At 47.1% G+C, this 14,268-nt stretch overlaps 1 protein-coding gene across 2 annotated transcripts in view; it reads right to left on the reverse strand.

The window, feature by feature from the left end:
- The window catches only part of grin2aa (glutamate receptor, ionotropic, N-methyl D-aspartate 2A, a), a 475,972-nt gene that overhangs the window by 39,188 nt on the left and 422,516 nt on the right, over positions 1-14,268 (reverse strand). For both annotated transcript variants that reach the window (XM_072481712.1, XM_072481711.1), the window contains exon 13: positions 19-257. In XM_072481712.1, the coding sequence (XP_072337813.1) occupies positions 19-257 (239 nt within the window). The remainder of the gene's footprint in view (positions 1-18; positions 258-14,268) is intronic.

Below are 14,268 nucleotides of genomic sequence, written 5' to 3' on the forward strand. Positions count from 1 at the left end.
CATTTTTTCTTTACTTACCCTGCTGATCGAGAAGAGTAGTCCTGGTTTCCCAGTACAGGTTCCCATGAAGCAGTGCCTCAGGCTCCAGTAAAACCAATGCTCCCACACGAACGTGATCAAGCTCAGTGCCATGGCGGCAGCCAGCATGTAAAACACACCTGCCATGTTGTCAACATCCAACTGGCTGCTCATCACTTCGTTCTTCTCATTGTGACAGATTCCAGTCAGCCACAAACTCTCCAGCTCTTCCATTTCACCTGCACATGAATCACAGATTTTGTCCAGCTTCAGAAATGTATAGTTATCCAGAAAATGATGCAAATGCCAGTTACATTCTCCTTCCACAGACTTTGCTACAGCTCCTCATATGCATTTTAGAATGTAGAATTATGAAACACAATTAATCACATATTTTGACCTAGGTTAGTAGAGGGAAGACAGAATTAATTAAAGCATGCAGAAAACTCATCTTTAGTTCCATTATTAACTCAGAATGGGAGTCAGGAGCTAAAGTGAGTACACCATGAGGCCCGGATGTTTATAAATGTGGGTGTGGAATAATCAGGTCACTGTAATAATTCCAGGAGGCGCAGGGTGGAAGGCCAAATTGGTTTGTTCTAAACTGAAAATAAAGCTGGTACCATGGCGCACAAAATAAACGCCCAAGTCCAGCACTATCAGGGACTGTTGGTCCGGGTCAGGGAGCTACGTTTAAAGTTCCTGCTGACAAGCCTCAGCTGGGCGGGCTTCTGCCTGCTCACCACAGGAACTCATATTCCACAAAGCTCATGGGGTGATCCATGTGCGATCCCCCATGGCCCTCTTGAGGGTTATCACATCCCTCACTCCAACAACGATGAGGCCTCTTTTGATACTTGGCACAAGGCCCCAAGTTGGCTGCAGGTGGAGCTGGGTCAGAGGGCGTGAAGCGGACTGAGGATCGTCACTTCTTTGTTGAGCTTCAAAGGACCACAGACGGAGGCTTGTTTCGATGCTGACCTCCGGCGGAGGATCTCTTCAGTCTCCATTTCAGATTCTGAATCTTCATCGTTGGCAGGGGAGGGGGTGGGGGAGGGGGGTGGGGGTGGGGGGGGAACGACGACTCTCAGGTCCCCCATAGACTGAGTCCCCTTGTGGAAGGTAGTCGCAGCGGGTATTAGGAATGTCATCTCTGCTGGAATAATCTCTGCTGGAGTGGTCTCCCTGCTTCTGAGGTGGTCCTGGTGTTTTTTTAGTCTTCCCTTGGAATTGGACTTTGAACAAAACCGGACGTCTTTTCCACCCTGACAATGGGATCCATTGGGGGGAGCCATCTCCTCGTTCTGCACATAGATAGCATCTCCTGTTCTGTTCTGAAGGGTCTTTTGGGTCTTCCTGTGTCGTAGCTCCCTTTTTTGACTGCAGCTTCTCCCCACCCCGCCACCCCCCCCCCCCCCCCCCCAAAAAGTTGGGAATCAGCAGGCTGAGCCTACTGTGCAGTCATCAACCCAATTAACAATTCTGCTGGTGCGACTCCTGTCCTTGTGTGCAATGCGGTTCTATAATGAAAGAGGAACTGGGCCAATTTCATATCCAGAGAACCAGCAGGCGATTTCCTCATTCTGGTTTTGAATGTTTCAATTGCACGTTCAGCCAGGCCATTAGACAATGGATACTACAGCACCGTTTGGATGTGTTTATAACCATTCGACTTGAAATTCTCCACTGGTAAAGAAGGGGGCCATTATCGGATACGAGGATCTCAGTGGTCCTTGTGAGGGTTACCACAGTCACAAAAAACTATTTTCATTAACCTGTTTACCAGCACGTTATTGCAAAGCACCTGTACTCTATTTACAATAGCAAACTACAGAAAGTTGATACTTAGCATGCCAATTTGCTAGCAAAATATGAACAAATGTCACAGGTTTATGCTGACAAAAATTATTTTGTGGCACAATGTATTTGCACATAATTCCTTTGTTCTACCATCTAAACCTGTCTAAAATAAATGAGTTAACATGTATTAAAATAACAGAAAGGAGCTCATTGTAATATGTTGAACGTTTGTTCAGTGATATTTACACAGCATCATTTCAAGGCCAAAAGCTTCAATGAGGTAAATAGAAGTTAAATTAACAAAAATGTAGAGATTATAGGAATTGACATCAAATGATGCCACATTATACTAATAATGCTTTCAAGCTGTAGTACCATTACAAGCACACAAAGGGATGTGAGATTAGTGGTATTTTTTACACAAGTAAAATAGTTACTAGCAATAATGAATTGAATTACAGTATAACTGCTTTTGATAAGGGTGCAACATAGTCCAAAATCTTTTGTGGAGATTTAGCTGACAGAAAACTCATTTTCCCCATGTTTAAACCAGCTCTTAATTTATCCAATAAGTTAGCTAGTATATTAAATGAGATACCGATATGCACCTCAACTCCATTTAACTATTTGTGCGCCATATGGCTCGATGCCCTTAAGCAACGAAAACCTACTGATCAAAGGCTTGGGAGTTTGTTTGAATGCTGCAAGCTTGTGGCAAATTCGATTCATTTAGAACTTTAAAAACATTCTCAACTCATCAAGGGTGCCTTTTAAGAATGTTCGTATTATAATGAAACCACAAACAATATTGAGAAATGCAAAATGGAAAAGGACAACCATGAATGCAGTAGCTTTTCAAGGTCAGTCATGAAACATAAATGGCTAATAAGTTCAAAAAATAGATTAGCTGCATGAAGATCTGTAAGTCTTTTAAAGGCAATATTAACCTTAGTGCGTCTTAACGTTCATCATTGCTGACTCCTTAAGAAATTGTAATTACGCTAGAAATCAAGGATGTGTGGTGACATATTGTTGGAGTTTAATTTACCATCTAACAGAGACGATTTAAAAATATTACCCATTTAAGTACATTCATTTCATGCTAAGAGAAAACAGAATTACATTTGACAAGGAAAATCTCTTAATTTCAAACATTATTCTTAGATCAAGGTTTCAAGATAGACAAGTCTCTCTTGCCTACTCTTACATATGTCCAAGCTGTTATATCCATCCCAAGCCAGTTGGTGAAGTATGAAATTTTTATAATACTTTTCTTTGAACTGGGGTTTATTCAATGAATGTGTGTATCGTAGAATCAAACAGCACAGAAAGTGCCCTTCGATCTATCGCGTGTGCGCCGGTCAAAAACAACCGCCTAAGTATTTTAATCCCACTTTCCAGCACTTGGCCCATTGTCTTGTATGTCTTGGGATCGCAAGAGCACATTTAAATACTTAAATGTCATGAGGGTCTCTGCCTCCACTACCCTTTCAGGCAGCGAGTTCCAGGTGCCCACCACCGTCTGAGTGAAAACACTTCTCCTCACATCCCCTCAAAACCTTCTGCCCCTTACCTTAAATTTATGCCCCCTGGTCATTGATTCCTCCACCAAGGAGAAAATTTCATTCCTGTCTACTCTTACCTATGCCCCATATAATTTATCTCATTCATGTTCCCCCTCAGTCTCCTCTGCTCCAATGAAAACAACCCCAGTCTATTCAATCTCTCTTCATAGCTAAACCCTCCAGCCCAGACAACATCCTGATAAAACTCCTCTGCACCCTTTCCAGTGCTATCACATCTCTCCTAAAATGGGAAGTCTAGAACTGCACACAATACTCTAGCTGCGGCCTATCCAACGCTTTACACAGTTCCAGCATAACCTCCCTGCTTTTAAATTCTATGCCTCGTCTAATAAAGGCAAGTTTACAATATGCCATCTTAACCACTGTATCCACCTGCTCTGCTACCTGAAGGGACCAGTGTACACGCACACCAAGCTCCCTCTGATCCTCCGTGCTTTTAAAAAAAATTATTTACAGGATGTGAGCCGCTGGTTAGGCCAGCATTTATTGCCCATCTATATCCTCTTGTAATCGAAGGCTATCCACCCCACCAATTTATCGTATCATCTGCAAACTTATTGATCAACCCTCCTACATTCATATCAAAATCATTTATATAACCCACAAATAGCAAGGGCCCGAACACTGATGCCTTCAGGATAGCACAGCACAGAAATACATTCTCAAACCTCACCCTCGTGCTTCCTGCCACTCAGCCAATTTTGTATCCACTTTGCCAGATTTCCTTGGATCGCAAGGGCTCTCACCTTCGCTATCAGTTTCCGTAGACTACGTCAAATGCATTTCCCTTATCGACACACCTGGTCATCTCTTTGAAACATTCAATCAAGTTGGTCAGACATGACCTCCCCTTAACAAAACCATGCTGACTGTTCTTGATTAATCCCTACCTCTCCAAATGCAGAATCATTCTGTCTCTCAGAATTGCTAACAATAGTTTCCCCACCACTGAGGTTAGACTGACTGGCCTGTAGTTTCCTGGTTTATCCCTTCTCCCCTTCTTGAATAATGGCACCACATTGGCTATCCTCCTGTCCTCCGGCACCTCTCCTGTGGCCAGAGAAGAATTGAAAATTATTGCCCCTGGTATTTCCTCCCTTGCCTCACTCAGCTGTCTGGGATACATATCATCTGGCCCAGGTGATTTGTCTAATTGCAAGCTTGCCAGACCACTCGGAACCTCCTCTCTGTCTATGTTAATCGCTCTAATTTTATTACAGTCCTTCTCCCTGATTTCTATACTGCCCTTCTCAGGAGTGAACACTGACACAAAGTATTCATTTACAACCCTACCTACATCCTTCGGCTCCACACACAAATTATCACTGTGGTCCTTAATGGGCCCTACTCTTTCCCTGCTTATCCTTTTACCCTAAATATATTTGTGAAACAATTTTGGATATTCCTTTAATTAGCCTGCCAGTATAATTTTATGTTCCTGTTTTGCTCTCCTAGCACATAGAGGCAGCTGTCAACAATCAAACATTAAAGAGCTGGGCTTCAGCACTGGGGATCTCCTTGTGGCCAAAGGGCAAATGTGTGGATCTGGGAGGTCATTTCAGTATGGTCTCCCTAATGTTCCCGACAGAGGTCTGGGATCTGGGGTCTCCTGATGTGGCGAGGATGAGTGTGCAGAGCAAGGTTTGGTGGATGGCGCTCTGAGAGAAGGCGGGACACATAAGGGTGGGGGAAGCTTGTGAGGTTTGAGGGTACAGGAGTGGAAGCCCCAACTGATTATCGGTCTATCTCCTTCTCCAATTCCTTACAGATACCAAATTGAGTGTTCCATCCCGCAGCGGCTGCCCTTGCATTGCAGGTGGCAGCCCATGCGGTCAAACGCCAGAGAAGGCAGCAGCGACGGTGCACCATGGAGGTGACACCCCATGTGCGCAGGCCCAGAAGACCCAGCCACCCATCAGGTTGAGGAGGAACCCAGAGGGGCAGGCCAGCGATTGCCCAAGGTGTACAGACATCGTTGTTCTTTCAATGAGGTGCATATGTGCAGAAGACTCCATCACAGGCAGCTATGCCACATACTTGAAGACTTGACACCCCATAGAGGAGTAGGACACCTGCTCCTGGGACAGTGAACATTACCGCAGACCTCAACTATTATGCCGCCAGTTTATTCCAGGGCTCGAGTGGGCATTCCACAATCTACAGCCCAAAGGCATAGCCGGGGGTCATGTATGCCCGGGCATCAGACTTCATCACTATTGAGCTGGATGAGACCCACCAAGATGCCGGGCTGAAAGATTCTCTGCCATTGCCGGAATGCCCCTGGTCCAGGGGGCAATCGATGGCATGCATGTCACCCTGTGCGCACCCAGGCATCAGGGAGGGCCCTTTATTAACAGCAAGGAGTTCCACTCCCTGAATGTTCAGATCGTGGGTGCCCGCTACCCAGGGAGAATGCATGACAGCTACATCCTGGAGCACTTGGAGATCCCCAGCGTCTTCAAGGACCACTCCAGGGTGATGAATTGGCTCTTGAGGGACAAGGGATACCGTTGAGGCCCTGGCTGATGACGCTGGTGCAGAGGCTCATGTTGCCACCTGTGTTGTCATTGAGCAGTGCATCTGACTGCAGAAAAAGCAGTTCCAATGTCTGAACAGCTCAGGTGGTGCCCTGCAGTACATCCCCCAGATGCTGTCCCTCTTTGTGGTGGTCTGTTGTGCCCTCCATAACCAGGCACAGAAGTGGGGTGACATGCTAGAGGACGAAGAGAAGGCATATGCGGCCTCGTCTGAGGAGAGGAGAAGGCAGACCAGGAGATGCTGAAAGACAAGCCCAGGGAGGAGACAGAGGAGGATGCAGGACAAGCAGCGGCAAGGGTCTGACAGGCTCTAGGGACCAGGGAGGCCATCATCCTCCCCAGACGAGGTTGTGTCCGTCAGCACCCCCCCTCAATTTACCTCCCTCCCGCCATTCCCCACTCCCCAATCTCACCACCCCCTCCCCGAACACCCTCTTTCATCCTCCAAGGGTCTGTGCAACATCACCCCATGGTGCTGGGCCTGTGTCGGCACTGTCAGCTGGTAAATATACAAGGCAGGAGAGTGATGATAACTCACTGTGAGGAAAGCTCTGGTTCTCCTCAGTTTCTGCAAAACTCTGAGTCCTGTCTTTTTGCTGACAGCACGCTTACATCCATCCTCTGAACGGGGTCTGTATCGGGTATGTTTAATCTTTGACCACTGTGTCCGGGGGACTTGGGTTGGGGGAGCAGAGGGCAACAGGGAGTTGGGATGCAGACAGTTCCGTTGTGAATATTAACGTGACCGAGGATTGATTTGTATCAGGTGTAACATGTTTTAATAGTGAACATTTGGTATTTCCATTCTCACTCGCTGCAGATAGTGACCCCCCAGTGGTCTACTGCTACGTCTAGGTGTGTACCCAGGATGCACATCAGAGGTGGAGGCAGGCTGCAGCTTTCCACATCCTGTGGCCTTTGATGGCCTGGAGGGACCTCCACGAAGGGCCTGGAGCAGGGGGGCCTGGCCACCTACCGGTGTCACTGGCGCCACCAAGCCACCCACTTCTGCCCACTACCCTTGAGATGTGCCATTGTCAGGAGGGTGGATTTTCAGAAGTACTGGAGGCCGCTGTTGTTGCCTTGGTGGCAGGCCCCTGGGTTGGCCTCCGGCGTCTCCTCCTCCCTGACGGTGCCCATAGGGTCCTGGGAGACTCCATGGGATGCAGGGGCAGCTGGAGTGAACTCCAAAGGCCTCTTAATGCTCTGGCACCTGGCGGATCCCCATTGGCCCTCAGCAACTGGCCATGTCTGCAGTGCCTCGGCAATGTCCACCTGCAATTGGGACATGCCCCTCATTGACTTGACATGATGTCAAGGCCCTCAGCTATGATCGTCACAGACTATGCCATGCCTAGGGCACCACCACTCAAGATATGGACATCGGGCTCCAGGCTTTCCACTGCAGTCGCCACCCGAGCAGTGTTGGGTCGGTGCCTCACATTGTCAGCACCACCTCATGCGCCCAAAGCCTTTGGTACTCCTCCAATTGGCCATGCAGTCACTGGAATGTACCTGACATTTGCTCCTGAATGTCACGGCTCTGGCCTATCACCTGCATCAACTCTGAGAGAACCTTGTCCAGTGGTTCAGCTTCTGACTGGGACCCAGCTGAGCCCTAGGATCCACCTCCAACTGCTGACTGCCTTGGATGTTCTTACCTCCACTTGATGTGCATCAGCAAATGTATGGTGCTCACCAGGAGCCTGTCAACTAATGTCGCCCACCGAGGTGTGTGTCTCTGCACTGGTGGAAGGTGGGGGTGAGAGCCTCAATGATGTTCTCCTCAGAGCTCTCCTCCAAGGTGGTCTCTTGGAATGGTGGAGGGGTGGGGTGAGGGAACAACTCCAGATGGCCTGGCCCCTTTACATGGAGATCCTACGAGACAATAGACATGTGGTCAGTGAGAGGGAAGGATCATTTTGTCTGATATGAACTCACTTAAGCCAGGTCATCTGGGTGAAGAGGCAGTGAATTCTCACCTCTTTGGTGTATGCCAATCATACTGTCAGTGACTGCTCTCTCCTCGATCAACCCCAAGATCACCAGGATCCGTTCCTCATAGGGGATGAGGACTTAGATCTCTGGAATCTCACCCCCATCATGGCCCTTTCCTGCTTATTATGGGCTATCTTCTCTTGCGGGGACAAAGAAATGGCATTGTGAGACACAGGCTTGATGGGTCAGGAGGATCTATAGCAGGTGGCACATGTGGGCACCATATCTGGACATGAAGAGGTTGTGCTGGTGGATACCAGGGGGTTCTGAGGAAAAAACACAAAATCAGATGTGGGGAGGGTTTGAGGAGTCAGCCAGTGATTTGTGCTGTTGGGGGGGGGGTTGGGAATTTAAAGGATGGCAGGGGGAACCGATGCCAGGAAAGAGGTGGTAACTTTCACTTGCAGCTCGGAGGAGTTCATTGGTCTTCTTCTGTCATTGTACAGCGGCCCTCCTGGTCATGTGGTCATGCTGCATGCACTGACAGCTGGTGCCACTGCCTCCCAAGTGGTATTGCTGACCCTGCTCTTGGTCCTCTGACCCCCTTTGGGGAACAGGACACCCCGCTTGTCATTCACAATGTTGAGAAGCTTTGTGAGGTCGACATCCCCAAAGAGAGGAGCAGGTCTGCATGCTGCCATGCTTGTGTGTTGGGTGGTGAGGGAGCGTTTAAAAGCAGCTCTCCTTGTTGGTGGTGAGAAGCTGAGGTGCTGGTCCAGCGAGACAGCCACTAATGGTGAGAAACTCATGCAAGCTCAATTTTGGTACTAAGTGCCATTGAATACGGGCCGCGATCTCGCCAATGCGGCCGTCGAAGAACACCCCACCAAAGGCACCCAAAATTACACTTCAATATGTTTCCACTGAATCGCACCCATTATATCCTTAACAAGAGTAAATTTAATAATGTGTTCCAAGTGAAGATGCTCCCAAAACAGTTATGATCTAAAAGCTATAGGATAATCATTTACATTAGTTGCAGTTTGACATCCAATTTAGATAAAGTCTTGCTTCATTAATGTTTCTGTCTGTGAATTGCAACTGAAGAAAAAAAATCAGAAGAAGGAAAATGTCTTATTGGAAATTAGGGCCATACAATGAATGTGAATGGCACATGAAATCTTTGCCTGCAGCACACTCTTAATCAGAGTTTGACCTTCAGTGGTGTGGCCTTTACAAATCTCATTATGTTTTCATATTCTGGATTTGTCTAGTAGACTTAAGATGTATTGTGACACAGTCCAGTTGTCATATAAGATACCATAATGTTCACTTGACTTAATTCCAGCTGGAAGACATCAATACAATAGTCAGTTAAGAAATGTGCAATGATTACTAATTTTGTTTTTATTTCTCAGGAAATTTGTCCAATATTTTATGCTCAGTGATTTGATATTATATCCAGTCATCAGTATTATACATGTCCAATTTCTGTTATCCTGAAGTTACATATTTGACTCCCTAGTAGCCTTACAATACTCTGAAAGGTTGATTAGATATAATTGTCTGGTCATTAATCTGCTTACCTGTGTACACCAGCTTCACTATTAGTGGCAGTATGTATCTAACCTTCGGGCAATCAGATTTAACTTTTTCATGGCAATAACTGATACTTGCCTTTGTGATTCATGTGATGCTCTGGAATTACAAAGTATTAGCTGAGCAATTTAATGCACAGGAAGGACTTTAAGCAAAGGTACTTTCAAGGTACAGTAATGATAAGTCATTAAAACAATCTGTGTAATCAGCCTGGGATATTGTAGCAATATTCTTTGGGAATTTCAGGAACTAAAATTCAGTGCAGACATTCAGACATCTCTCTACTCATTGAAATGATCTCCAGAAAGCGGGAACAGATACTCAATAGGTATTGCAAAAATTTAGATGGGAGCTTTCCAGATGATATGCCTTCTAATTTAATGACTTGGAATCACATTTATATCTTTAATCTTCTCTCATTGAAATTAGAAGCTTTCCTTTTGTAACTATTTGCCCTTCTCTCGTCTATGGCTATCAGTTCTAGATCTTTCAATGGAGCAGTCCAGAAAAATGGAACAAAATCACACAGAAGTGATCCAACACAGCTACTTGACAGTGAAATCACTCAGCCAAGCACGTTCTTACTTACCTGCTGTTATCCCAGCCTTGTCCTGCAGTCTTCAGCCAAGCCTGTCTATTTAAAACTGACTCTAACGTTCCAGCATTCCCAGCAGAGAACACCTGTTTTTGCTCCGGATTTGTGCTGGAGATCTGCTAACGGATAACGAAATGAACTGCCTCTGCACAATCTTGGCAATTCAGTTCCACAGAACATTGGTGGGTGTCATAAACTACTGACATAAATCCACCACAACTGGCTGTGTGGAATCATGTGTCATCATCTCCTCCAAAAAGTCTACAAGACTGACCAGAAATAATTCATACTTCAATGCCATGACATCTGATTATTGAAATTAGGCTAATAAGTCTGTAGTTATCAGATATGTCTCTATCACGCTTACCATATATGGGAACTATACTTTGCTATTTCTGTTCTGTTAAAACCTTCTCAGTCTTGATTGCCTCTTTTAAGACATCTGTCAAGATCTCGTAACACTGATGCTCTTTCGTGCTCTCCAATATCATTTGTGAGGGGATTAAGCCTTTCCCTGTATATACACATATCCTCAGGGCTATTTGCAAAATTTTAAAAACTGGACAAAGATATTTTAAAATGGCTGAATCTAAGTCTGTGGCCCTCAAACAAAAGGAGCTATATGGCAGCATCGAAGCACTTGCAACTCGTTATCCCTGAAGAGACACTAACCCCCCCCTTGCCCGCCTTTGTGGATCACACAGAAAAGATTCCAGGAGAATTATATAAAGTCCATCTGCATTTCATAACCCAGAATAGCCAACAGGAGTCTACTTATCTGCTGGGACAAAGGGTGCTGCAACCTTCCTTTCAATTCTTAATGGTTTGGACATTTAACAATCTCAGGGATCTAAGCGAGGGATGCATATCCATGTGGAGGGGTGGGAGTCATGTCAAATGGACCTGCAGTTTGTGAAACCAGTAATATTGCCCTGTGAAACCTTTGGCTCAATCTGATATTTTACCATCATAAACACAGGCTCACAGTAAAGCTGCTTTTGCCCAGGTTTGGACACCTGACCCTTATCTATGCTGTTACTATTGGACTTCCGTACCATTGCCTACAAGACTGGGACAGCACGGTAGCCTTGTGGATAGCACAATTGCTTCACAGCTCCAGGGTCCCAGGTTCGATTCCAGCTTGGGTCACTGTCTGTGCGGAGTCTGCACATCCTCCCCGTGTGTGCGTGGGTTTCCTCCGGGTGCTCCGGTTTCCTCCCACAGTCCAAAGATGTGCAGGTTAGGTGGATTGGCCATGATAAATTGCCCTTAGTGTCCAAAATTGCCCTTAGTGTTGGTTGGGGTTACTGGGTTATGGGGATAGGGTGGCGGTGTTGGCCTTGGGTAGGGTGCTCTTTCCAAGAGCCGGTGCAGACTCGATGGGCCGAATGGCCTCCTTCTGCACTGTAAATTCTATGATTCTATGATTTCTCTCTGTATGCCTACTTCATCGTGTGAAGTCAACACCACCGGAAAAGTGAATTGACCAGCACTGGATTTCGACCCGCTGACCTCCGTGAAGGAATACCTCATTGGAGTTTGATTTGGAACTCGGGAACATTCTTCTGAACATCTGAAATATTATTTTCTCTGTTGTCTTTACCCTGTAAATCTTGTTTTTCTCTATTCCTCTTTTATTCTATGAGTGTGCAGGAGATAACGTTCTGACCCTCCTCCTGCACTTTGAGAGTCTGCAAATAAACTAACCCTTTAAGTTCATCCTATCTTGAGTTTGCAATGGAGTTATTAATATAAATTGAATCATATTAAACTGAGGATTGGGAGATACAGCACCACTTATAAAGGGGGAAGCAGATCAAAAACATATTTCTGTTTACAGATGAATGGTGAGAGGAGAAATTAGTTCTGTCTAAATTAAATGCCCTCCTGTCCGTAACATATCCATCTTGAAAACTGATTGATTTTTGGCTCCATTATCTTACCAATAAATGTGGTGGGTTGGAGTAGTGGTGGAGGAGGTAATTTTCTGAAATTTTTTGAACACTACAGTTTGTCTCAAAATCCACACCACATTTTCTCCATTTTCCCTGAGTATACGTGGACAACCACAGCTCTGCTTCATTAATGTTAAAATCCCACAGCAAACACGCAAAACAGGTGAGTCGGGAGCCTTTGAAAGGGTGAAAATTTGAAATATTTGAACACCAACCCAACACATCTCCAACTCATCCATTTCTGATTTTACAAGGGATGGTCAACCAACCTGCTCCCAGGCAGTGGGTTAGCAATTTAAATATTTTAATGAGGCTGGCCGCCTCTAATTTAACCTGCTTTGCAGGTTTTATAGTGGTTGGTTGGGCTTCCAGCTTTGGGGAGAAGATAAGTGCCTTAACAATATTGTTGGAGGCTTACTCACAGCCTTTAGCATTTCCCCCATCAGACATTCATCTTATAAAGGTCCCTGGGTTGGGGATTGGAACCCTGGAATTGAGTAACAGCAACCCCCCCAACACCTCCCCCTCCCCCCAACCATGAGTTGAGAAATTGGAACATCCCATGGGGTGAGATTGGACCCCTAGTGTTGAGGATTGGATGATGCCCGACTAGATGCCAAGTCTGTCAATCAGGCAAACTTTTGGATGGGGAACCAGTCAAGGCCAAAAGATGCACACTATGGAATTAGAAAATTGTTTCCAGGTTTAGTGTCCAAAGGTCTATCCACGCTGCTTCCTAATCCCTCCAGAGCCATCCTTGGCCATGTAATCTTCCCTTGTTAATATCCAGGCCAATATTCATCTGCTGCCAATGACATACATATCCTTACTGGCAAAGATTCTATACAAATCACTGTCATTTAATAGTCTTTCTTCATCTACATGGAAGGGGGAAATGGATTGATTGGATTGGTATACAGAGAGTCAGCATGAACTTGATGGGTTGAATGGCCTCCTACTGTAATATTAAGAGCCGATGACTCCATGTTCAGATCATCTAAGGTCCCAACTTCTTGGCTATTCTCATTAGCTTCAATCTATTCTGGCTACAGAACAGTTAATAAATACGATATTTTGCATCTGCCGTTCTATTACTTTCCAGTTTTCTCTTGGTGCTTGGTGCTCCGATCTTTTTGTCCTGAATAATTTTGTGCTTAGCCCATGCTTACCTTCTCAGTTATCAATGCTAATCATGCTGATGTCCATACATAAATAGCTAGGAAATCAAAGAGTTCACCAAGAAATACCAGGGGCGGGATTCTCCGACCACCTGCCGGGTCGGAGAATCTCCGGGAGCTGGCGTGAATCCCGCCCCCGCCGGTTGCCGAATTCTCCGGCACCGGATATTCGGCGGGGCCGGGAATCGCGCTGCGCCGGTCGGCAGGCCCCCTCCCCGGCGATTCTCCGGCCTGCGATGGGCCAAAGTCCCGCTGCTGTCATGCCAGTCCCGCCGACGTGAATCAAACCACCTACCTTATCGGCGGGACTGGCGGCGCGGGCGGGCTCCGGGGTCCTGGGGGGGGAGAGGGGCGATCTGGCCCCGTGGGGTGCCCCCACGGTGGCCTGGCCCGCGATCAGGGCCCACCAATCAGCAAGAGGGCCTGTGCCGTGAATGGCACACTTTTCCCTCTGCCTCGGCCACAGCCTCCGCGATAGCCGAGGCGTAAGAGACACCCCCCTGCGCATGCGCGGGGATGACGTCAGCGGCCGCTGATGCATGGACTTCTGCCGCCCGGCGAAGCCCTTTCGGCCCCTGCTGGTGTGGCGCCAAAGACCTTCCACGCCAGCTGGTGCAGCGGAAACCACTCCGGCGCGGGCCCAGCCCCTCACGGTGAGTGCTTACCCACTAAAGATGCGGAGAAACCGCACCTTTGGGGCGGCCCGACGCCGGAGTGGTTCACGCCACTCCATCCTGCCGGGACACCCCGCCCGGCCGGGTAGGGGAGAATCCCGGCCCAGATTTTGCAGAAGGTCTTACAAAAAGCAAAATCCAGGGGGGGGCTTGCCCTCCCAAACCTATATCTTTACCACTGGGCGGCGACGGCCGAGCGAATAAGGGGATGGGTCAAGGAGCCAGAAGCCGAGTAGGTGCACGCGGAAGAGGCCTCCTGCATGGGGACCTCCCTCCGGGCCCTCACCATGGTGGCGCTCCCATCCCCATTCCCACCCAAAAAACACTCCAGCAGCCTTGTGGTAATAGCCACCCTCCAGTCCTGGAACCAACTACGACAATTATTTGG

The sequence above is a fragment of the Scyliorhinus torazame genome, chromosome 17 (assembly GCF_047496885.1).
Source record: "Scyliorhinus torazame isolate Kashiwa2021f chromosome 17, sScyTor2.1, whole genome shotgun sequence".
Classification (NCBI taxonomy): domain Eukaryota; kingdom Metazoa; phylum Chordata; class Chondrichthyes; order Carcharhiniformes; family Scyliorhinidae; genus Scyliorhinus; species Scyliorhinus torazame.